This window comes from Xiphophorus maculatus, chromosome 5, assembly GCF_002775205.1.
Source record: "Xiphophorus maculatus strain JP 163 A chromosome 5, X_maculatus-5.0-male, whole genome shotgun sequence".
NCBI classification, from domain to species: domain Eukaryota; kingdom Metazoa; phylum Chordata; class Actinopteri; order Cyprinodontiformes; family Poeciliidae; genus Xiphophorus; species Xiphophorus maculatus.
Window position 1 is genome coordinate 10,411,532 of NC_036447.1, and position 24,577 is coordinate 10,436,108.

General features: G+C 38.6%; 1 protein-coding gene and 1 long non-coding RNA gene across 11 annotated transcripts in view; one reads left to right on the forward strand and one right to left on the reverse strand.

The window, feature by feature from the left end:
* Positions 1-339: 339 nt before the first annotated feature.
* On the forward strand, positions 340-7,945 carry LOC102238108. 3 transcript variants are annotated; one of them, XR_002752778.1, is made up of 5 exons: positions 348-554; positions 1,004-1,043; positions 1,137-1,263; positions 1,337-1,486; positions 2,929-7,945. It is a non-coding gene; the product is annotated as an uncharacterized LOC102238108 (long non-coding RNA). The 3 variants fall into 3 exon arrangements; XR_002752777.1 differs by having other exon boundaries at positions 340-554; positions 1,004-1,263; XR_002752776.1 differs by lacking the exon at positions 1,004-1,043 and having other exon boundaries at positions 351-554; positions 1,090-1,263.
* The window catches only part of LOC102223623 (nuclear factor 1 X-type), a 108,453-nt gene continuing 90,697 nt past the window's right edge, over positions 6,822-24,577 (reverse strand). For 5 of the 8 annotated variants that reach the window (XM_023333858.1, XM_023333855.1, XM_023333857.1 and 2 more), the window contains 4 exons: positions 20,175-20,341; positions 17,916-18,063; positions 15,155-15,243; positions 6,822-11,532 (listed from right to left, as the gene is read on the reverse strand). In XM_023333858.1, coding sequence (XP_023189626.1) covers positions 11,518-11,532; positions 15,155-15,243; positions 17,916-18,063; positions 20,175-20,341 — 419 coding nt within the window. In that variant the 3' untranslated portion in view covers positions 6,822-11,517. The remainder of the gene's footprint in view (positions 11,533-15,154; positions 15,244-17,915; positions 18,064-20,174; positions 20,342-24,577) is intronic. The other 3 variants (XM_014476155.2, XM_014476156.2, XM_014476157.2) reach the window with 2 other exon arrangements.

A 24,577-nucleotide genomic window follows, 5' to 3' on the forward strand; every position in this document is an offset into this window, starting at 1 on the left:
TAAAGAAATATATATTTTTTTATAAAAGATCCAGTTAGCTGTATTCTGTGCATTACGTCATAAGATAGTATTAACCCGAGCATTTGAGCTGTGATGTCTTGTCCCCATTCTCCCAAATTTATTTAAATCAAAACAGAAACAGGCAAACAATAAGTTGACTAAAGCAGAGGAAGTTGTGCAAAAAAGGACGCAACCTGAATAAACCATAAACAAAAATACCAGCGGCTTAAATTGTAAAATATATATATATATACAACATTTAAAATGTGGCGACTTTATGCCCAAAGGCGGTGCTGGTGTTTATGTCACAAGCACATAAACTCAACCACACTGATGTTATGAGTGATGACCTGCTTTACAGGAAGTCGTAAAAGTGGGCGAGGCTTGTTTGGGTTCTTAGCCTTCCGAAGATGAAAAGAGATGTTTAATCGTCGATAAAACACGTCGGGCTTACTGTGCATAAAAATCAAGAAGAAGAGGATACAATACGAGTAGGAGACGCACCAAACGTTTTTTATCAACCGCCGTTAAAAATCAAGAAGCACAAAGAGATGGTAAGTAGAGCAAGATGAGATACCGTTCAGCACAGCTCGGAACAGTTTTTTTTTTTTTTTTTTTTTTTTTTTACCGTTTTGGGTATTTTAATTAAAACAGTTAATTTGCGTGGCAACAGAAAACACGAGAGAAGCGTTTAAGGACTGGTCTGTGCAGCTGGGTGTGTGCGGTTCTCTGTTTAGTTTCCTAACAGTTCATCCACACAGGACTTTCTCCAGTTCTAACATGGCCTCAACTGTCTTTTCTGTAGTTTTCCTGTCATGTGTTTTCCCCTTTCTTTGGCAAAACACTAAAGTAAAGGACACGCCACTTTGGGGAGATTTTCACATAGATTGTAAAGTACTTTAGTTGAACATGTTCATCCTTACGTGTTTGAGTCGCAGTTTAAAATGAGGATGCACTACCTCTATAAAAGCCCTCAGAGCTCCTTTTCTTCTTTTGTCCTTAGGAAGTTATAAACCCGAATTGGACAAAATAAGAATCAGCAGGTCAGACCAACTTGGCTTTATCTAATTTTAATGTGTGCATATTCAGACAACCAAGTCGTGCCCACCCCCACCCCCGCCTCCGCCTCTATCTAGTGGGACCAAGCCACCTAGAGGCTCTTCTCCACCGCGTCCTCAATATGCCGCAATGCCTTTTACACGTGATTCAAGTCCTCCAGTCCAAGAGACAGGCGATCAGGGAGACAATTCACATAACATCCAGGTAAGCAAGCGCCTTCTCATCATTCTGGAGTTATAATGACCGGAGATATCTAAGATATGTCTTGCTGAGCCAGAACACTAGTGCTCCACCCCAGCACACAGACAACAGCACACCTCCACCTCCACCTCCACATGGAGAGGAGGACACAGAGACCGACGGGGGGAAGAAGCAACACCCAGTCCAGGAAACTGACCCCCCACCCCAGGCGTATGAGAACCCCCAGGTGTGTCATCATGAATAAGTTTCTGTTTTTACGGTAGAACTCTTTTGGCAGCAAGAAAGATAGTATCTCTACAGGTGCATCTGATTAATGAAATATGAAAATATGCAGAGTAATTCATTTTAGGTGTTTGTTTTCATTCATTTTGATGTTTATGCTAATAAAACCCCCAAAATTATGATTTCTTTTCTTAAGATCAATGAAAATGGGTTGTAATACAGAAAAATATTTCAGTATAGTAGTTGGTCTGGGCTCGTTTTTCATTATTTACTGCATCAGTACAGCGTGGCAGAGGTCATCAGCCTTCAGCTAGTCCGCGTTGTTGGATCTGGTGACTGAAGGGTTTAGGTCAGTGCAGAACTGTCAAAACATGGTCATTACAGCAGGTGTTGGTACTGTCAGCTGAATCCCCATACAGCTTCTCAGCAGAGGGAATCATGAGGCGCTATAAGATTTCCCACTAAGCTGACTTTGGCTATAATAAAGCACAGTGAACCAACATAAGGAGATGAAAAGCCTCCCCACTTCCTCACTGGAAAACTCACCCTGGACTTTAAGGAATGTTGACCTTCTGCTCGACTTTTCCTGCAGACTATGGGAGCTTGATTCCCAAATGAAATCTAAACTTTATTTTGGCGCACTGAACCACATATAAGTAAGATGTGTCTGTCATTCACTTGTGGCTTAAAATTTTAATTTCAGTTAACAAAAGGCTGGTTCTGGCAGAATAAATTGATAAAACCACCTATGACTTTTAAGATACTAGCTTTCTCTACATTCAGTGAGAACTTCTTAAAATGAAACAATATTAAGCCTCTATTGTTATTGATGTAATTTGGTGCTGTGCAAATAAAATCTGATTTGATCTGACTATTATATCAATATAATATTTAAGCACACAACTGATGTGTTGAAGTTCTATTTCTGTGGCTCTCTAGTCTAGAGGGCCACACAAATAGCTCACGTATCAAACATGACTTAAAACGAGGAAGAGCAGATCTGTGTGGAGTGACTCCTGAAGCAGTCAGTCTTAGTCCACACCTTGTGAATCTCCCAAAACTCTTGAATAACCTTTGCTTTACAGTTAACTCAAAGTTGAATACCTTTCAGTCACATTTTTTCCTTCCACTGAATCTCCTGTGATTAACGAGCTTCTTTTTTTTTTTTAGCAATGACATTTTGTGGATAATGTGACTGTCTTGCCACATCAGCTGTCAAGTCATCAGACTTCCTCATAAATGTGTTATTATTCTAATTTTCAGTTTGGGTTTTTTTCAATTAGCTGTAACCTGTAATTATAAGTAAACACTTGAACTAAATCAGAATATATTGAATCTATGCGAGTTTCTTTTTTTTTAAATTCTATTACTTCCATAAATAAACATTTGTTGATTTTTATGATTTATTGAAATGCATTAATGCAATGTCAATTTTCACATCCCCAGCCTTCTGAGACCCCAAATCCTGAAGGAAATGTCAGTATGATGGATGAAGATAATGACATTCAGGATTCAAGAAGTGCTTAAGTTGTGTTCAGAATATATACTGTGTTCAGTTGAAATGATTATGCCCATTAGGGACAAATTAGAGGAATTGTTTTCCTATTTTTTAGACTGTCTAAATATTGGGCTACAGTAAAACCGACACTGTTTTTACTCTGTTCATAGCAGATCTTTTCTTTTTAAGATGTTTTCTCATCCCACAGATATTTAACTGTGGGATAACTGTGCAATGTAGAAGTAAATTTGGGCACACTTAATAACCTTGAAGCACATGATTAGTCAGAGACATCTTGATACGGCACAATGAGCCGTCAGTTTTCTTCTACTTTTCCTTCACCTGCAGTTCCACAGGGGGACAGTTGGCTCAATTCATTTTGTGGACATAATACCATTGAGAGCTGTGCATACATTTTTTTTTCTGATTCTTTTGCTACACGGAGGTATGAGAAAATGAACTCTGTCCTTTGTGTTTTAGACATGAGATGAAGACTGATACACAGCTTCAAGCATTGCTTATTTGGGCATTCTGAAAGTGGAACCTTAAAATTTAATTATTTCATTAAAGAAATGCTTCTGGAAAGTTTTCAAACAGGTGACCAGACAGGGAACACTGACAATTTTGGTTTGGAACACCAAACCAAATCTTTCTTGCTTTTACCAAAAAGTCAAAGCCAGAATAGAATTGTGTGAGTTTTATATATGTTACCATAATATAGGGAGTGAGTGGTGTCAAATGAAGGACAGATAGACAAGGATGCATAACGCAAACTCTGAAGTTTGGTTTCTCCTCTGTTAAATTCATACTAGTCAAAAGTTTTTTTTTTTAAAAAAGGCCTGTTTTCCAAGTGAGAGTTGCACAACTTCAGCTTCCACACTTTAAGCTATTTAAAAAGTAAAATTACAAAAGGAATGTCATTCATTGCTTTCAATCTAATTAAATACTAGACTGGTAATTATGGTAGAGTATTTATTTATTAAAAATGCACTAAGTTCTAATGAAAATTACCTGTGTAACAGCAAACTATTATGTCAAGACAGAAGATAAAGCTTTAAGTTTTGAGGCATGGTAAATGGATCTTGATGCTGGATTATAATAAACGAGAGGCTAGATAATAAATAATAGATCACCAAAGAAAAGTGTCAGAGTTGTGTAATACTGGATTTAAAGTGAATTGTTTTTTTGTTTTTGCAGTGGGTAGTTACTTCTCAGATTGAAATTCATGCTGTTGGTTTATTTTTATATTAAAACATCTGTTTAGCTCATATTTCCATACTTTAATACACCGTGTGTAATGCTGGTTGGCTTTGTTTTGTTTTTTACATGATAAATATGTTTCACTTTGAGAATTTTTGTTTATGAAATCAAAGTTTTTGCACAGGAGAAGAACTTATTTTAAAGACAAATTTAACATTTCAATGATATGTTTTGTACAGAAATCTGCAGTAAGTCAGTGACTTTCTTTGCAGTTGCATTTCTAAAGATGTTTTAGTTTGTTGATATATTTTTATTCAATATGTGCCTTTAGGATTTATTTTTTTCCACTGTCACTTGTGCATGCATAGAATGGGATAATGTATTGAAGTAAATAATCGATACTCTCCTTTAATTTTCTTTGAATTGGACTGAGTAGAAATGTAACTTCTATTACTTGAGTTTCTCTAAAACAATATTTGTTGAGAAATGACAGTATATGAATAAACTGAATTAAATTTTAGACTATGTTTTTTGTCATCAAAACATTTCTTTATATCTTAAACTCAAACTTTTTTGTTATATTTTAGTGTTTCAGGACAAATTGATGATCCATAAGTGAGAATGCTAAAGATTCAAGTGTTGTTGGAGGTATGCGTGGCTTTACATTCACAGTATATTTTCACAGTGGAACTAGTAATATCTCACAAGTAAAATAATACCTCTATTGATTTGACAGGGAAAACAAAAAAATGAAATTTCTTTACAGAATTAAGAGAGGAGTCGGAAACATAAGGACCAAGTAGTGTTCGACAATGAGTGTTGGAGAAAATAATGTAAATCCTCTTTTAAATCTAGCATGTACTGTATGAAATCCTAATCTAGATTAACTGAGTTTTAGCAGCAGCAGGTTCTAAAATGATTTCATTTATCAAACAAAAGCTGAAGTTTAAAAAAAACCTTTGTACGGTAGGATTTAAGAGGGAAAGCAGCTGCCATGTGCTGGTGTTTAAAGCCTCTATAAAAACAGAAGTATGCTGGTCGGGAGCGCACATGTTTCTTTCAGCACAACGCCAAGGAAGAGGGTCACCAGTAGTTTAGAGATGCAACTTTTGCCATCCCTTAATCTGGGAAGGGTTACAAGACCATTTCCAAACTAAAGAAAAAAACGTTAGTGGAAAAAAATAATACAACTGCCAGTATTTGTTGGAGTGGACATCCAAGATAGTAATGCTGAGGGAATTTGTAAAAGCTACAAATTGGACTACACAGGCATCAGTAAGCATGTTAAATACTAAAGTTCATGTCAGCAGAAGAAAAGATTGAAGAAGCATGTCAATTTGAAAGGGTTTCAATTGGATCGCCTAATTTCTATGAAAATATGTTAGCATGCTGCACCGGAATGAATAACAAGACTTCTGGAAAAATGTCCTTATGACAGATTAGAGCAAAGAACAAATATTTATTTGTGACACGCAGCACTATGTTTAAAGAAATCCTAAAACTATATCAGCAATTACATCTCATATTAACTTACAAGCACAAGGATGGAGAGATGATGATTGGCCAACAATCTAATCCCAGATTAAGGGATGGATGTAGGACCTGAGCACATTGCAGTCATTGAGTGAAGATTTCTAGAGTTAAATGTGGTGGATTCTTTTCATCACTTAAAGCAAAAATCACTGCACAAAAAGGTTAAAGTTGTTGTGAAGATCCATTCAAAGTCCAAAATGTCACCCCGATTTAAATGCCGCGGTGGTACCTTCAAAGAGCTGTGCAGAAAGGAAAATCTGAAAACATCAATGAACAATGAAAAATCCTCTATAATGGTGTAAAGTGCCGACAGTCATAAAGAAAAGCACCACTTCAAGTCGTTGCGGTCAAGATTTACATTACAAATTTCTGAATCACAGGGTGTATTTTTATTTAATTTTTTTTTCATTTTGGCCCCATTTTTGTTTAGCAAAGAAAAATGTATGAGTCTTACACATGTTGTTGCCATTTGTGTTGAATTTTTGTAAAATTCTATCAATTTAGTTTTTCTATGGGCAGATTCGGTATAGTTACTGTAAGTTAGTTTGGAACCAAAGTGTGTATTTGGAATTGTTAAAATTACTTTGGTAACTTTTAAACCCTGGTGGAGAGGCCTTTTGTTTGTCAAATGATTTTTTTGACTTTGATATCATGCCCTTCAAAGCCTCAAAACCAAAATTATTTACACTTTTTGAACTTGTAAGATCAGATTGTTAACTTTTGTTTTCATCTAAGTTGTAAGAGATTTTTTGTTATTGTTCTATTTTTTTGCTAGAAATAACCTACAATAATTACAATCAAGTTCGAAGTGCATTCAAGTTGGAAATGCTTTCAACCACCTATTCCACACATGGCCTTCCTTGAAATAATTTTGGTTTTGGAGCTTAGAAGGCCATGACGGTACAACTTCACAACCAAGATAATTTTTACATGTCCAGATATGTAATAACCCCAACAACTGAAAGAGGGTGTACTTTCTGTTTTTCGTGACTGTGGTTCAATAGGAATAAATGGGGAAAAAATGCTTGAATCCCAGAGATTACCCTTTTATATTCAGTTCCACTCCATCTTGAGGCATCAGGAAGAAAGACATGACACAGCAGGGTGGTACAGTCAAGAACATCCTTTTTATTCAATCAGGTACTGCTCTTCTCAAACTGTGTTTTTCTTCTTATGGAAAAGAAACTGTAATTAACACATGCATTTCACCTAGAGCTCTGGGGGTGTTCTTACAAAGAAGTGGGGCTGCACTGAGGATACTAACAGGGGTGCAGAAGAGCTGGGGATCAAGGGATCAGGGGTTAGGGGGGCACTGGAGATGGGGGTGGAGGGCTGCCTATTTCACCAGTAACCATACACATTAAGAAGATCAGAAGACCAAAATAAACAACAAAACAAAGAGACGGAGCAGTCCGGCATGAGGTGGGCAGAGGTGAAACGGGGAGGGACTTCCTGAATCCTCTCAAAGCAGAGAGATCAGGTTCTTGGTGGCGTCTTTAGCGATCTGGTTGTTGCGTGGTAGGTGGCTAATACTGCTGAGGGTTTCACAGTGTGGAACCTGCCGTAAACAACGATACCTTTCTTTGAAAAGTTTGGTTAGAATTGATATGAGATTTTAACCAAGGAAATAAAACCACCCCTTTCAGCCTCATGTGGGACATTTCCGGTTATAAGGTGCTTGTAGCTTTAATTTTACAGGTCGAAGCTTCCTCATAGGAAGCCTAAATGACAGCATACCCTGATAGCAAATATGAAAAAGAATTCCTAATTAAAAGGGAACAAAAAGGGGGTACAGAACAAAGCCATAATATAAATAGCCAAAAGAAAAGATCAAACTCTTATCCTAGCCTGAGCAGCCCCTTACCAACCTCGCCATAGCAGTTCATTCAGCCCTGTCGACCCCATCAGTCTTCTTTGTAAGCCTCTCTCTTCTCTTGCACACACACCCTTAAACTCTGCCGTACCTCCTGAACCCACCTAAGGACACCCCCAACAGCCCATTAGTGTAATTTGTTCACTTACATTAGCTGCTGAATGGAGAAGCTGAAGAAGATGGGTATGGTAATACAATGTGAAGCATACAGACAAGAATAACATGTGAGCTAACTGCATTCTGCTCAGACAAAAAGTTCCTCTGCAAATATTTTTTTCTCGTTTTTTTTTTTCTTCTATTTTTACCCTCGCCACAGCGGAGAGGGCGGGACAGAGCGCGCGCGAGAGAGACGGAGAGTGACGGACACAGTTACAGACTACTCCAGTGCCTAAGCGAAAACAGACAGTGGAGACAGAAGAAAAGAAAACAAAAGCAAGAGTTGAACAAGAACAAGTTTGTTTTTTTTTTTTGCCTATTTGAATTTTTTTTTTCATCATTTATCAATAAAAAGTAAAGAACTAATTCACACCAGTTTTCTTTTGTACTTTACAAAGGCGCATATCTATATATATATTATAAACATATAGATACACAGCTTTGAAAATTAAGTAAGGATAAAGGGGAGGAACATTGAAGAGGGGATTCATTTTACAGCCAGAGGAAGGAGCTATCCCTGAGCGCTGATTGGGCAGCAACCTTTTGCTGCCTTGTGACACTCAGGGGCAACCTGCAACCTAAAGCCATTTCCAAAAAACAAAACAAAAAAAGGGGCATTTTGAATTACAAAATGGAGTCTGTGAACAAAAGGCACTTTCAAGGGACAACCTTTACAGCTGGGAAACTATACACTACGGCACAAGCACTATAAGAGTCATCATTTACAAAGGAGGGAGTGGAAAGGAAGGGGGAGAGGCTCACCTTGCTGACTGCTATATAAATGGCTCAGACCTCTTATTTCTGCCTGATTAGATGCTATTATGCCCCCTTTCTCATTATGTTTTCTGTACAGACGTTCAGTATCCACATCAGCACCAGAACTCCAATTCCAACTCTGGATTCACGAAAAGGTTGAAAAAAATGAGGATTATGGATGTGAAGCATCAGGAGGAAGAGAATAATTTCAGCTGTTTATGCCAATGTTTTGTGTGGAAAAAAAAGAAAAAGAATGAAACTGGGAGGGTTGTTTCGCTTTTGCTGGTGAGTTTCAGGCAGTGCATGGCTAAGTTTTCTGTTTAGGGTTTGCTTCTTTCGAAAGGTTGAACCAGAATGCCTTTTGTGTCACAACCTTAAGGAACAGGAACGTCTCCCCATACTAGATACAAAGAGAAGAATACAAAGAGAGAGGAATAATGCTGCTTCCTAAATGGTCTGTTATTTTTGTTCATTTATAATAGTTCTGAAAAGGAATCTGGATTTATAGTGTTAAAGCACCAGTTTTCATTTGATAGATTCTGTTTTGAAGCTGTGTAGATTATTTTTTTTCCTTCAGCCCTCCCACATTTTTATAAACAAATGATTACACATAAAACATTTTTAAAAAAGAGACAAAAGAAATAAAAACAAATACCCCCGACTTACAAAGACTAGGATTTTTCATGGCCCTCTAGTTTAGAGTCCTGGAGCTTACGGACTTGAAACAAATACAATTTTTTTTTTCTCTTTTCTCGTAGCTTTCTTAAAAATCTCTAACAGACAAACACAATGATCTACCCAATGCATTGCACGTGGCTCAATCGACACATTATTTTCAATAATAATACTTTCCATCAAAAACAAACACTTTTCTTCAAACCTACGGTCGATTCTTTTTTTTTAACATGATCATCTAGGTATTATAATGCAGATGGCGATGGTGTGTGTCGTTTTGATTCGAAACAGCAAGGTGATCTTACTGAAACGGATTGTGTGTGGGGGGGTAAGAGTTCAGAAAATAACTAGACTGCCAACAAGCTTGAGGAGTAAAAGTGGAAAAGAAGCATTCATCATAAATATATATGTATATTATCTCTCTGTCTTTATAAGAAATAAAAAAAAATGGTTGCAGTCCTCTATGAACATCCGTCCTGGGCCAAAGATTTCCACATGCACCAACACCAACGTTCCCTGTAGCCTTAGCTTATATACGGGAATAGAACCTGAAGTCAAGTTAATTACTAATTGCATGGAGGGAATACAGAGGCACTTCCATATATTGTCGTAGACTTGCTGTACATAGAGCTAATGTTTCTATAGAGACCCAGTCCTCTCACAGCCCAGTTTACTATCCCTGCAAAACAGAACGAATAGCCCGGCAGTCCAGTTATTTTGTGAGGTCAGCTTTTGTGAGTTGGATTGTGTCATGATGAAAATAACAGCGATTCTAATGTGAACATTTACATAAAAATAGTTCAAATTAAAAAGACAACCTTTAAATGAATGAAAAACCATTAACAAAGGCGGTTTGGAGAACCAAGTTTAAAAGGCTTCCCTTTTATTCAGGTTGCCGGTGGTTTTAGTGTGCATTTTGTATATGTGTATGTATACGTGTGTGTGTGGGGGTGGGCAGGGGTGTGTATGTTTTCTGGATGTTCATGTGACTGGGATACAGCATGAAGCAATGCAAGGGATGCATGTGATGAGCTGTTGCCACTGTGCTGTCTATTTGTGAGAAGTTTGAGAAACTGCTGCTAAAGTCTGAATTTCCTACTTATTGAATAACTGCAAACTACAGAAACGCATGATGGCATGACATGCAAGAGAAGGTGCAAAACAATCCAGGTGATACAAACCCAAAACCAAATCTGAAAGAAATTGCAAGAAAAACAAAATTAAAGCTAATAAACTGAAGCTGATGCTGTGCGCGCACTGCTGTTGAGGGATAATAGGGTGATTGTATGCATGCTTGTGACTGAGAATGTGTCATGTTTAGGGGCCAAGACGTTAACACAGCTTCATCCCTACGGTGACAGTCAACCTCAGTCCTCTCCTCCAATCACTCATCTGACCACGGATGTGCAACATGATTCATCCCTTATTAAAAATGAATTAATAGTGCATAGGTGAGGGGACGAAAGAGCACATGTAGAGTTAGTGTTATGACTGTCTGTCGTGTGTTCACTTTCTTGCACTCGCCTCATGGCTTTCACTTCTTCTACTAGCAGGACGCCCTGATTCTTCGACAGGTAAACAAAGACCAGCCACTTAGTGCATATATGTCACACCATCAGATGGTGTCACCATGATTGGCCAATCGGAAATGAAAGGGGCTCAGGGCTGAGTGAGTGGAGCGGCAGAGTGTGCTGACACAGAGGTATGAGGCTGTGGTTAACTCTTGAGCTCCAGCTGTGATGGCGGTATGTGGGGCAGTGGGTGGAAAGTGGGACCGTGACGCTGGTGAAGAGATGTGCAGAATAAAATTCACGGATATGCACGTATGAAATGTGGGTAGTGATCTTTTCAACTTGCACATCTGACTCCGCCATTTGTCGTTACGCTCATTTTTGTTTGGATCTCCCAGCCAATGCATGGAGTTTCATTGTGGAGACAACAAAATGTAAAAGAAATATATAATATATGTATATAAAAGAAAGATAAACAAATGTTAAATTGGTCATTTGTCAGGTTTTTACATTATGTTTCCTTTCTGCCATTTCAAAGTGTTTGTGAGACAGTTCCTCCTCTTCCCTGCATTCTGAGTCTGTCCGTTCAATCTCATTGGAGCCTCCTCCATGAAAAGGGAACAAACAGTCCTATTCGAATCGTGTTGGAGTGGGAGTCCTCTTGGGGCGCTGTGGGGTTTTTCCATTTTCTGTAGTAGTACTTTCAATAGTGTTTGGCGAGAAAGACCTTTTTAGTGTCAGCAGTTTGTTCTTTATCAGAGGTGATGCGTTTTTGTTTTTCAGATTTCCAATTTTCATGACACACATTTAGCTGTTGCTTCAGAGAGGCCTTGTCAGAGGAACCAGGACTGTGAAGAAAAAACAAACAAACAGAAAACATGTTTTGCTTAAGATTTTACACTTTTAAGATTCTCGGGGCATTTGTATTTAAAATCAATTAACCCAAGTCAATCATTACAAGCAGCATGCAGAGAAAAGCATGGCAAGGTGTGAAAAGTTATTCATTTTGAACAGAGAACATTTCACATATATACATGAGCTTAATTACAATATAAATTAAAAGTAAAGTGAAAAATGTTAAATTCACAAAACCTCAGTGGAAATCATTGTTACAGCATTCATTTTTAACTAGATTATAAGCGAAGGAAGATAAGAAAAATCTAAAGAACAAAAATTTTGTTCAACAATAACACATTTTGTTTTTAGTTATTTCTAATGTATATATATATATTTTACCACTTACTCCCCTTTCTGATTGTGTAAAATGTAATGTGAACGTATGCATAAACATTAATATTTTTGAAACGTATACAGCCATACCAAGTAAAATTCAATATGCTTTGCAATGAAGCTCGTTTGTAAGATTAAAAGTATTTTTTGAAACTGATAACCTTTAAGTAGCTACTAAACATACTTTTCATTAAGTACCCCCTTCAGTATTAGATGTTTTTGTTTTGTTTAATTTTTTGTTGTCACCTGTAAGACAAAACTCAACATAATTAACAAAAATAAAGACTTGTAGTCTTTTTAATCTATAAAATATGTTCCACTAAATGACTTGGGGTACTGAGATAAATAAACATTTTCATAATATTAAAATGTATTGAACATTATTGCATTTAAAATTGAACGTTGAATTTTATTTCTGGTGCTTTGCTTATATACCTTACCTTAAAAGCAAGTAAAAGTATTTTAGTATCAAACTCTTGGCAGAATTAATACACAGCAGGATTTTCAATCCAACTGGTTCCAGGACTAAACTGAACTGAACACTGGTTAACAGACACTGGCAATCAAAAATGCTATGCTTGTCATCTCGAAAACTCCTAAACTCCTGATTTAGTTTTTAATCTACCTAATTCCAGATAAAACATTACCAAAAGGTCAGATTGGCATTGAAATAACACAAGCTCTCCTACTCTGCTGTAAGTGGATTAAAGCCTGACATGGCAGGTCTATTGACAGATAGCATGTTGTTTAAAACTACTTAAATTTATCTTAATAAGTAATTAGTTTTTCAGAGATTTACACATAAATAGTGTGATTTGTATAGTTAAGTCATCACTCTGAACTATGATTGTCTACAGAAATCACAATGTAACAAGAGAATGGTCAAGCACTTACTGGAGGACATTTTAAGAGATTGGTGTGTTATTTAAAAGAACCAGTTAAGAAGTCAGTACAACACAGGCTCAGTTTATCATGGGAACCGCTTTGGTGAAAAAACCCCAAGTAGGTGTTTTTGTGAAATAGATAAAGCATATTTAGAACCATATATCTGAATTATCCATCAACCACTAGAGGGCGACCCTCTACTCCTTTTGCAACATTAGTCGAGCTCCGTTGTCCCATTTAATACAAAGTTGTTTTCAATTTTATACCTTCCTCTGACAGGTTATGTCACATGGCTTACTTTTTAAAATAAAACAGTTGTGCTTTCACAAAGTTTGCAGTACTTGTGTCGCTATTTAGTTTTCCACTTCGCCAGCGAAGGACTGTAGCGTCTCTATCATTTGCTACCAGTTTACATGTAAGGTGATCTTACTACTATGTGTGTGCACTGTGGGTCAGAGTACTCTCAGGCTACAAGGTAAAGCTTCTGTGAGCAGCTAGTCCAGAGATCGGGTTTCTCAGTCTGATAAGATGGCAGAGTAGAGGCTTTGGCACAGGCCGAGCGCTTCTGGCAGCTTGTGACATTCCACAGACTTCAGCTTAAAGAGAGCAGCTACTCACCGCACCTTCAACAGCAAACTCTCTGTTGTCTCCTCCACATACATAAGTAAACCTTAAGAAAATATCAATCCTCTCAAACTTCTTCATCCCCAACACATCTGTCTGATCATGGTGTCTGTAGATAACACCTCCTTCCGCTGGCTCCACCAAGCTTTTTCCTTTCCTTTCTCTCTTACTTCAACTCACTCAATGTAATCCTTGGCAATGGAAAGAGACCCCCCTGCAACCCCCCCCCCACACTTCAAGTCCAAGTTCAACTGCCTATGACATCATGTCTGGTTGCTGCTGGCAACCAGACAGCCGGGACATGACTGTGGAGTGCAGCGAGCTTCAACTAACTCCTTCTCATTTCAACTGTCCCATTCTTTCTTGTTTTTCATCCAGGCTTCCATATCTTCCCTTCCCTTTTCCTGCATAGCTGACGCCTGGCCACCAGAGAGCTCCTCAGACCAGCTTTTGTCTGCTCATTACTCTGACAACAGTGGGAAGGCTCTCTCCTTCTGTCTTGGCTAGTTGGCTTGCAGACCTCAAGGCGGGCTGGCAGGGCCATCGTCTGAAGCTCGCCATATGCCAGAGAACAGCAGGACAGGCAGAGACCTCTGCTACTCACACAAGCTGAGGCTGGAGCTGACCTACAAGGCTCAGCTAACTGAGAGCTGATGCTATCAGTGCCTACGTTGTTACTGTGCATAGCAGAAATCTAAAAGAAATGGCTTAAGTGCAAATTTTTTAATGATCTTTTATTGATAAGAGAAAACTAGCATGCTAGGGAGAAGTAAGTTCTTTATTGTAGGGCATGTGGGGCAGGATTTTTGGCTCAGCGCTGAAGTGTATGTGCATACACGTTAAATCACGTTTGGACCGTGTTTGGATGTCCCCTAAGTGCCAAAGCTGCATCTGTGGAAGAGTGGTGCAGGTGGGGGGTTTGGGAAGCAGAAGGAGCTCATGGGGAACGTGGACAGATCATGCACCGTGGGGGGTGGGGGCGTGCCGACCAGAAACGGAGATCGTTTCCATGTGTGTGTAGGGAGGACGGGAGAGCTGAGTTGGCTGCAGGCAGGTGCGGTTAGCCCCTAATGAGAAAAGTTGTGTTGGTGATGGAGGAGGCCCAAGACACTGCAGCCCAGTGGCAGAGCATAGCCAAAGCTGAAACCACAATGTAGTGCACTGCTGGCCTCACACGCTGCACTAACACACACTGTGGGACCTTGTAGAGATAAATCAACACTGCTGGAGCTAAAACGAACTGGCATTGCTTACTCTCACTGTGGGGAATCTACTGTGGTACAGGCACTGTAAACCAATACTGAAACTGAAGGCCTTGATACATGGGCAACACTCAATGTAGCAGAGAAAGTTTGGAGAGAAGGAAAAGAGTTTTTCAGCAGAAACAGAACGGAAAAAGATGGTAAAAAGCTAAAAAGTTAACCCTCAAAGTGCCACAGTTTAGATTTCAGAAAACCTGTGGCAAATATCATAACTAATTATCAACTTTAGCAGGCTGCTAAAACAGATCAACTGATTAACTATTGCCTTTATATCATGGCCTTCATTCTAAAGAGCATGCCTCTTTAATCAGAGCCTGCCACTTGAAAAGGTGCATCTATAAACGGCAAAGTGCAAAGTCGGGCTTATAGTGGGTGATGAGCGAAGAGGAAGAAAAAGACACAAACAAAGAGGGAGGAGGAGGCGGTGGATATGTGGATGTTTAGTAAATGAGGGAGGCTGGCAGGGTACCTGAGTCTGCTGGGGGATATTCAGAAAGTTGTCCCGTGTTCCGATGCCGACAAACCGGTTGGGAGCTGTGGAGCCTGGCGTGGAGTATGCTACAAACAGAGAGATACAAGTGTGTACATGCTTTTACACACACGCATACACACTCAGCCTGTAATAGAGTCTGATGCTCTCATCATTGTTTTCTTTAAGATTGAATATAGCGATAATTAACCTGCTAAGGGTGTGACTGTATATTTCTGTCAAATGAGTTTCTTGAAAAACTCATTAAGAGGGAAAAATGCTGATTCTTTATTGGATAGTAGTTATTTGTCCACATTGTTGGCAGGTTCCTTATAATATATATAAACCCACCATTTAATTGTTTTGAAGGAGGGGCAAACAGTCTGCAAACAGACACTTCTCAGCAGTCCCCTGGCCTCCATTAGAAGCCACTGGGTTTTCAGAAAACCAGTGAGAAAATAGTGTGGACGTCACATAGAGGAACACTACTCATTGCTATTTATAACTAATTCACAGTTAATAGAATACGGGCTGGATGGGGAGAGGATTGGGGGTGAGGGTACCACTCAGTTAAGCCACAGGACCAAATTTAGGGCAGTTGTGCTAACAGGACTCCAACATGGTGGCTGAGAGGAACCTTTGCTGTGCTTGATCTGAACGAGTAGAGGGGATGGGGATGCGTAGGGGTGACAGTGACAGGACTGGAAACTGATGCATGTGTGAGCGTTACCATATGCATCTGTATGCATGTTTACATGTGCTTTATGATTATTATTAAGATATACAGACAAAAAATTAAAGGGAAAGAAAAACTTTACAGTGATAACAGTCATCAGGATGAGGAAAAAAAAATGACGAAACATCTCCGTATTTATTTATATAGATGTTAATATAAATAAATAGGTCTGACAGGTTAATCTGAGACTGTAGGAAGAAGCTGAAATGTAAGGAAGAGAAGAAAAAGAAGGAAAAAGGAGCCCCGGTTGCTCTGTCCAGCGCCCCCTCCTGGTGTGCCTCTCCCATGACCCGACTCTCGCACCGCACCTGTTTGGGATGGAACCAACCAGAGCCTCACCGCTCTCAGATCACACTCCTCTTACGCACTCCCCCAGCATAGCACTAATTAAACAGGTTTGATTAGATTTTCCTCTTCATGTTTACAGACAATCCTTCTTCTTGCAATGATGTGACTTTCTTGTCTAGTTTGTTCCCAATTTTTAATTGTTATGAGATTTGTGTGAAAATGGCGAGGGGATTGCTTTTGTGAAGTGGGGCATGGAGTCTTTTTGGAGTCGACGCCAACTGCCCTAATTTTGTTCCCTTAAAAATGAAAAAGAGAAAAATAAAGGAAAAATGAAACAAAGAAAGGAAAATATGAGCAAATATATATATACACAAAAAAGAAAGGAAGAAAGCAAAAAAGAAATGAGACGAGGGTAGATTGTATTGCAGATGTCAGAGGGACATGCAAAGGCTGCTTTGATCAAAGGCTTGGAGCAAGAGAGGAAATAAGCTCTGCTCTCCTTTTGCAAACTACCAAACATATCTAAAAGAAAGGAGATAAACTACACTGCCTCTTGTGGAGCAAAGAGGAAATCTAACACCAGAGAGAAAAAGAGGGAGAGAAAAGGTGGAGGAAGGAAGCAGAACTGGTTTGCAAAGACATGAAGAGAGAAAAGACGACTGAATTTCAAAGCGTGGAGGAGTGAGCCCCTTTCAGACATGAACTGCTTTCATTAAACTGGACGGCATCTGTGCTCCCTATACAACCATTTCTGACATGCTCCTAATCAGGCTGTCTAATTTAGCATTTTGGGTGCTAAAGACGGGGCAGACATGGAATGATTAAAAACATTATCCCTAGTGGGGTAAAAAAAAAATACAGATTTTTACTAGCTCATAAAGCTACATTTCATTTCTGTTAGAGGACTCAGTCTCTTAGAAACAAAAGGCAAGTTATTTTCATTTTGAATATTAACCTTTTTTAGCTGCTACTGTTTATTGCTGCTATAGTTTAGTTTCTGCAGTGCACATGACATTCTAATAGGCATGTCTGGCAAAACAACATGTATTTATTTGAATGAAAGTCCCAAATCTAGTAGGCCTTCAGTGTTACATCTACATATGAATAGATATATATGTACAGTTTGTGCACACAGTATCTATGTCCATCACTGTTTAGATGATCTATTATTAAAACCATGAGGTAAGAATAACATGAATGTGACCTGAATGTATGAATACATGAATTATGCCTTTTAACAGCTTGATGAAGGCATTAATGCAACAAACTCATGTCTGAAAAGGGCTGCAGAGAAGCGTGACAGAGGATCTCTGGTTTGGCAAAGGCGTGGGTTTCTGGCCTGACAATATCACTGGTTGCTTGTACACTAAGGTAGTGTACATTTGATAAGAGGAAGGCAAGCAAATCTGTAAGTTTCCTGGGGGCTGCTGGGTGTTTGAGCAGACTGCAACCTAATGGAAAACTCAAACCGCTAAAACTAACCACTGCCAGGGTAGCCATAATAGAGGTTCCAGATATTTCATACATTTATTAAAGAATTACAAAAATAAATGGCACGAAGTGATACCACACACAATGCTAAACTTCTATGATGGCTGCACTTGTTTGGGTCCAACAAACTTCATGCTCTAGAAGGATGACTACAGAATAAATTTACTGCAAATTTTGGTTTGGACAGGCTAGTATTTTTGGGGAAGACTGGGCATCTTTTGTGGAGGGGAGTGGGGAGTGACTTACACGGCGATGCGGGTGAGCTGAGTCCACCGTCAGTGGGCGTGCTGATGGTTTTAGAGTCGGGCATAGGGAGGGGCACAGGGCGCGCCACCGGGGGTGGCGGGGGCAGCAGGAAGGAGCCCGGCATTTTGCTCTGGCCACCTCCATTTGGCTGCAGATGGACCATACAGATAGGATGAGGAGGGCACACCCCAAGAATATACAGTGGACAGGGAGCCTTACACACACACACACAGTCCCTTGTGAAAAAGTTTCTTTCGATTGTTTTTTCACATTCTGTTGTATTTAAACCACAAATTTCAATGAATTTTGTTAAAATTTGATGTGGTAGAAGAACACAAAGCAGTACACAAGCCTGAAGGAAAATTCTACGTGGTTTTCCAAAATTTTCTTCAAATAAAAATCTTAAAAGTATGATGTTTATTTATTCCTTTTACTCTGATATCCTTAAATAAACCTAATCTAATATATAAACAGAGACAATCTGTGTTATTTAATGTAGTAAATATAGCTGTTCTGTGAAGGTCCCAGAGGCCTAAACAATAGATTGGTTTGGATCAAAAGCATTTTAATAAGTTACAATGGCCAAGTCAAAGTACAAAAGTAAATCCAATTGAGATTTTTTTAATAAGACTTTAAAATGACTCATCACAAATACCAATTTGATTGAACTTGAGAGATTTAGCAAGTAGAATTGGCAAAAATAAATAAAACAATACTTTCAATGCTGGTAGAAACATACCTCAAAAAACTTGCAACTGTAAGTATAGTGAAAGGCTGTCCTAAAAGTATAAAAAAGTAGAAAATATTGACTTGGGGTGTTTCTATAAATGCACAACACACTTACTAGATTGCATTGAAAATTAAAAACCGTGTCTAATTTTTCTAATAGTTATGCTCTTCATTGTGTTGTTGGTCTATCACATAAATCCCATTTAAATGTTTAGAAGATTTGTGGTTTGAGACAAAATGTGAAAAAGTGCAAGAGCACAAAAACGCACTGTAAAGATACCATTAAGTTGTTGAAAGTGATTGAAATACATATACAGGATTAAGTTTTATAAATTATCGAAGTGATGGACATAATCTCACACACGGGAGAAAGACAGATGGTGTGATTAATTTAAGGATAGTGATGGATTGTTAGGAGAAGTTATAGTGAAATGTAGGAGTTGGAAATTATAAAAAAAAGGAAAATCAGCACTGTGTGCAAAGGATGTCTATCTGGATGGGTGTCTGTGCCTTCATTACATGTAAGTTACAGATAAAATGATACATAATTTTTAGTTTGAAAAGCAATGAGAATAAATGTTTAAAGATAAAAAAACAAGGCTTGATAAGTCAATATGAAATTCAAAAGGTCAAGTTTACAGTAAAGGTTTACAGTACAACTCTGCACTTGTGTCAGAGCATATAGAACTTTCCCTCAAGGGTCAAAAAGTTAACCGTCTTGACAAAAAAGCTGGGCATGTTGGGCTAGCAGAGGTACCATAAACAGATTTGTGTATGCAACCCTAAAACAGCTCCCTATGAGCCTCCGGGAGCTTTGGCATTTAGTTTATACCTCGTTCCAAATAAACACTTACCCGAATGTTGTGTTTCAGTAGATCGGCACAGAGGGTAGCTCTCAGATATCTAATGCCAAATTGCTTTGTTCCATTTATATTACTTGATCCCCTACCAGGCATTAAGCAACAAAATCATCATACGTTGCCAAATAGATTGTGACAGGTGTGTATCTTGAGAGAACACTGTTTTAGTACAAAACAGTAAAATTGTAAAAAAAAAAAAAGTCATATGATCAGAAATATTTGTTCCTGGAGTGCGCCTCTATACTTAAAGGTCACATTTGGGTTCAGTCCATGGATAATTATTTCTACAAACAGTACAAATCTTAATGCTGCTACAAATCCTCAGCTGGCTTGCCCCAAGTTTGAAGCCCTGCTGCTCTACAGCTGACCAAATGCCAGTTGCCAGTTCTGGCCAAAACCTCTATTTGCACATCTGATAAACAAGATCTCTTTCAGACCAACTGCAGAATATATAGAATGTACTGAATCTTAGAGTCAAAGGTGATTTGGATCTCTCTCCTATTTTTTTGTGGTACTACACTGCTCAAAATGTTCCTTTAATTCAGTAATTTGTGATTTAAATCAGTTTCCTTTGCGTGAGTTTTCATCACAAACTACGATGCTATATAGCACAGCATTCCACAGTCGGCCCTCCATCCTTTAAGGATTAGAGAAAAAAAAAATCACTTACCTGTGCACTGGGCTGTCCTGTGCCATCCGTGCACACAAACTGCACAAAATCCTTAAGTGGGTCCTGGTGATGGTAGCGTATGGTAGGATGGGTGAAGTATGGGCTGGACTGCTGGATGATAGAGGAGGAAGGGAAGTGCAGGGCTGAAGCTGAGGCACGAGGGCTCCCTAAGAAAAAAAGACCATATAAAGCAAAACAGAGAAAAGAGGAGGAAGAGAAAAGTAAGGAGAGGATACCAAATCAGATTTTTTTCATTAGAAACAAAACAAAGATAAGATACTCAACAATTCAGCCATTTACATTAGCATCCAGTGTGTCAATATTTAGGACAGACATATGTCCTAAATAGAGAAGCACTGGTCTAAATTTTGGGAATGATTTCTTATTTTTGTACATCTTGAACCTAGCAATTTTAACAAATTTCCATTTCTTTTGAAGAACTAAAATAAGAAGAGCATTCAAAAAATTCTTTCCAACCTTATTGGTGGTTAGTAATTGTTTCTCTTAGGAGCAATGATGAGGTCACGCCATGGGTTAAAGAGCAGTCACTTTCTAACAGGGTTTTATTAGTCGTCTATAACAGGAAAATGATTATAGAGTTCACACTTTAAAATGTCTTTAGCATCTTATATAAGCACTTAGTGTCTTAAGCTTGACTCAATGTGTATTCCCTTGAGAAGGTAGATGTTAGTTCTGAGGTTTCCCAAAAGCTGCAAACATTTCCAAATCCAGTATTTTCTATAACATATTTTTACAGCTCAAAATGATAAAGCAGATGAACTTCATACAGTGTCTTTGTCCTCCCATTTGAAGTCTTGCTCTCTCTCACTATATCACAGCCGAAATGAAATGCAGAAACATTGCAACATCTTGTTAAAAATATGGTAGCTTAAAATGGCTAACTCACTTCTTTTCACTCAAAGCTACATCAACACAAAAGAGAACCGTTAGTGGGACCTGGTAGTGTAAAGTGCATTCACTGATTGAAAAAAAGTCACCAGTCAGAGCTTATCAAGCTTTGGACAGATTCCAACCACCCGCCTATTTCTTGGTGCATGTCTAGTTTTAACTGCATCAAGGTGACTGCTCAACTCAAGAGGTTTCTGTGGAACTCTGATAAAGCTAGCTTATCTTTACAATCCACAGTCTCTACGCTACATGGAAGGATGCTAAATTATCTTCTACTCCATCTTCATTTCCCCTTCTCTCTCTTGCTCTCTCTATTGCCCACACAAAGTAACCACAAGGGTTTACTGGAGCTTCAAACTCACTGGGCTTTTCCACTTTTGTTTTATTGCTTGTCAGTGATGTGCAATCCATCAGGAGCACATCCTTGTGTGGTTCTGCCCAGTAGGTTGAAGCTTGGGAGAGAATTTCTCCTCTGCTCCCAACCAACCACAAAACACCTCCCAGAGACATTAGTCAGCGAGTCAGCCAACCACAAACACACGCACACACAAAAACACACACACAGGTACAAATCAAACAAAAAACTAGATTGCACTCTTTCCGCTGTGATTCCATGGGTTTGATAAATGGCTCAGCTAACTGGAGGCACAAGCAGCTAGGCTGGGGAAAACCTGGTGAACTTAATGTGAATTATTTCAAACAAGTGATTTAACCCTTTTTGTTTGTAGTGTTATTTTTCCAGCCCATTTTCTTGCCAGTGGCCTGGATTACATTCACAATTGTTCTGGTTTTCATGTGTTTAATTTATTTATTTTTGTATGCTTATTAGTGTATGTGAATGTAATTGCGGCCATGATGGCTGACTTTCTAAGCTGGTTTAATGAGGCATCAGTCGATTTGGCAACTCCCTGTGCCAGTCTGAAGCCAAAATCCAGGTGTAAACTATCCAGTCCGAACCCCAGAACAGCCACTCTTACAAGACCTCCACAGGAATGACAGCTTCAACACTTCCAGAGCATGCCGTGAAGCCTAGTTAAACCTTTTCACTTTCTACTCTGCCTACCCCCATCTCTCTTCATTCCTCCCTGCCATCATCCTCCAGTATGTTTGTGGAACCAAGGCCTTCGGGGGACATTCCATTTGGATTGCAGCCATTTTTACACAGAAAGTCATCCATAAAAGTGTAAATTCACACAAACATGCAAGTGTGTATCGATGTGTAGGTGCATAAATGCACTGAGGCACAATCTATGAATACTGTGTCATTGCAGCCTATCCATTTCATAAAAAGCTCCTGGCAAGCAGTTCTCTTACAGTTTGAAGAGTGTGTGAGGTTAGCTGAGTAACAAAGGAAGAAGAGATATTCCCCCAACACTTTACACACATCTCAACTCAACATTCAACCTAGTGTTTTGGATTCTTAAGGGGACCTGAGACTGCACTGTACAGATAAACAGCATGTCTTAATTGTGCATATCCTGACAAGAATACATTTTCTAAATATACTGTAGGGAGCTCCACAAGCAAAATTCAATACGGTTTAACATGGTGGCCAATGAGTTTAAGTGACCTTTACATGGCAGCTCTAGCTTGGCTGTAGACCAACCTACCCCTCTGAGAGACAAATAGAATAGGGGGAGGGGGGCAGGCAATGAGAGAAGAGGACATATTTATTTCTTTGAAAAGTGAGACCATTCCACAGGGACTTTTTGGCAAACTGGAGATGCTAGAGGGAATTCTGTTAGAGATACTATGTTTGTTACCCTTTCAGGCCGGGAAGCGAGAAGAGGACAACTTACCCTAAATACTGAAGTAATATTTTGGTAACTCTAGAAAATGTCTTCCACTGTGCAATGAACCTGTTTTAGCTCACATACTGTGTAGCCTAACTACAGATTTACTGAGAAACTCGTTGGTGACTGATGTTAAGCTCTGAACGATGACTGATCAGTTTGAAATTTAAAAAATCTCAACTTGTTCTGATTAGTAAAACCAATAATTGTAAGTGCTACTGGTATCATTAACAAAATGTTTTGGCATGTGCATCATTACTGCAGAAGTAGACCTAACATTGCTTTCAGTGTATTAAAATTCTGTCAATAATTGATGAAGAAAGGAAACTGAGGCATGGTGGCTCTTCATTTAAGTTACAACAACAGAGAGACGACCGTCTCAGAGACTGTTTTTACCCGATTGCAATAACAAACCTAAATGCAATCAAAAACAACCATTAATCATCATAAATGATGTATGTGAGAATGTGGCTGTTCTTACTTTTGTTTTTTTTTTTTTGCCAGTTGTTTGTTGATTCTTGCGTTGTGTGTGAATTGTGAGACAGTTATTTTTTGTTTTTGGGCATGTGCACCGACTGATGGCACCCTTTGAATTTCGTTGTCTTTGTGACAATGACAATAAAGATGTATCTTATCTTATCTTATCTTATCTTATGGACTTTGGCATGTGCTGGTTATACTACTTTTCAAGTTTCTCGAGATTACACATAGAAATGTTTACATTTATTGATGTAAACATTTATTGATGCCAATTTTTAGTCTGGGTCTCCTACACAAGTTTCAAAATTATACACTGCTTAATTCAATGGTTCAAACACCTAATATAACTTCATCTGAATTAATACACACAGTGGAAGCTTAGCACAAACACAGAAGACAACATCCACATTCTTTCTTATCTCTCAACCAAGTTTCACTGAGAAAAATGAGCCGCACCCCTGGTTTGGCTGGTTTGTAACACCAGCCTAGATATTTGAGAGGAACATTTATTATGGCAATGCTTAGAAACTTAGGCTATCAATACCACCTAGAATTGTCAGGTCTCGTTTAAAAAGATAAAGGTCATGTAGTCCACAACCCTGAAATGCTGTAAAAATAGTTAAAGAAAATCCTTGAAGTAAAGAAATTCCATCTTCTCCAGATTTTATATTGCTGAAAATGACTTAAAATGTCTAATCCCAAAAAGCTACCATGTCTGCTGCATTAGGAAAAGGTTGAAAAACGTAAAACCTCTATTAGAATTGGGTATGTATATGTAAAAAAGCAGAAAATAGGAATTGACTGGGTTTAATGTACACTATGTAAAAGCTAGACCTTGTTATTCAGCTTTGTTGTCTCACATTTGTAACAAAGAAAGTTCCTGTTTCCACCAGACAGCTCCATATGGTGAAGTGTTTACATCCATTCAAAGTCATTCCTTCAGAACGAAAAGCTTGGTCGGTTTAAATGCATAATCCAACCTTGACAGACATTAAAACCAATCCATGGAGCAGTAAGATGAGAAGCAAATCATTCACAAAGGCATGGGTGCAGCACTAGTACCATGCAATGATAATATTAAAAACACAAGCACAAAGATGGTGGTAATAATGGATGGATGGAGAAAGCCTGAAAGAGAGAGAGAGAGAAAGAGGAATTTATGCCAACCATTATGATTGCAGTAACACTGAATATGTGAAACTCCACAGGCCTGTTGCTTCT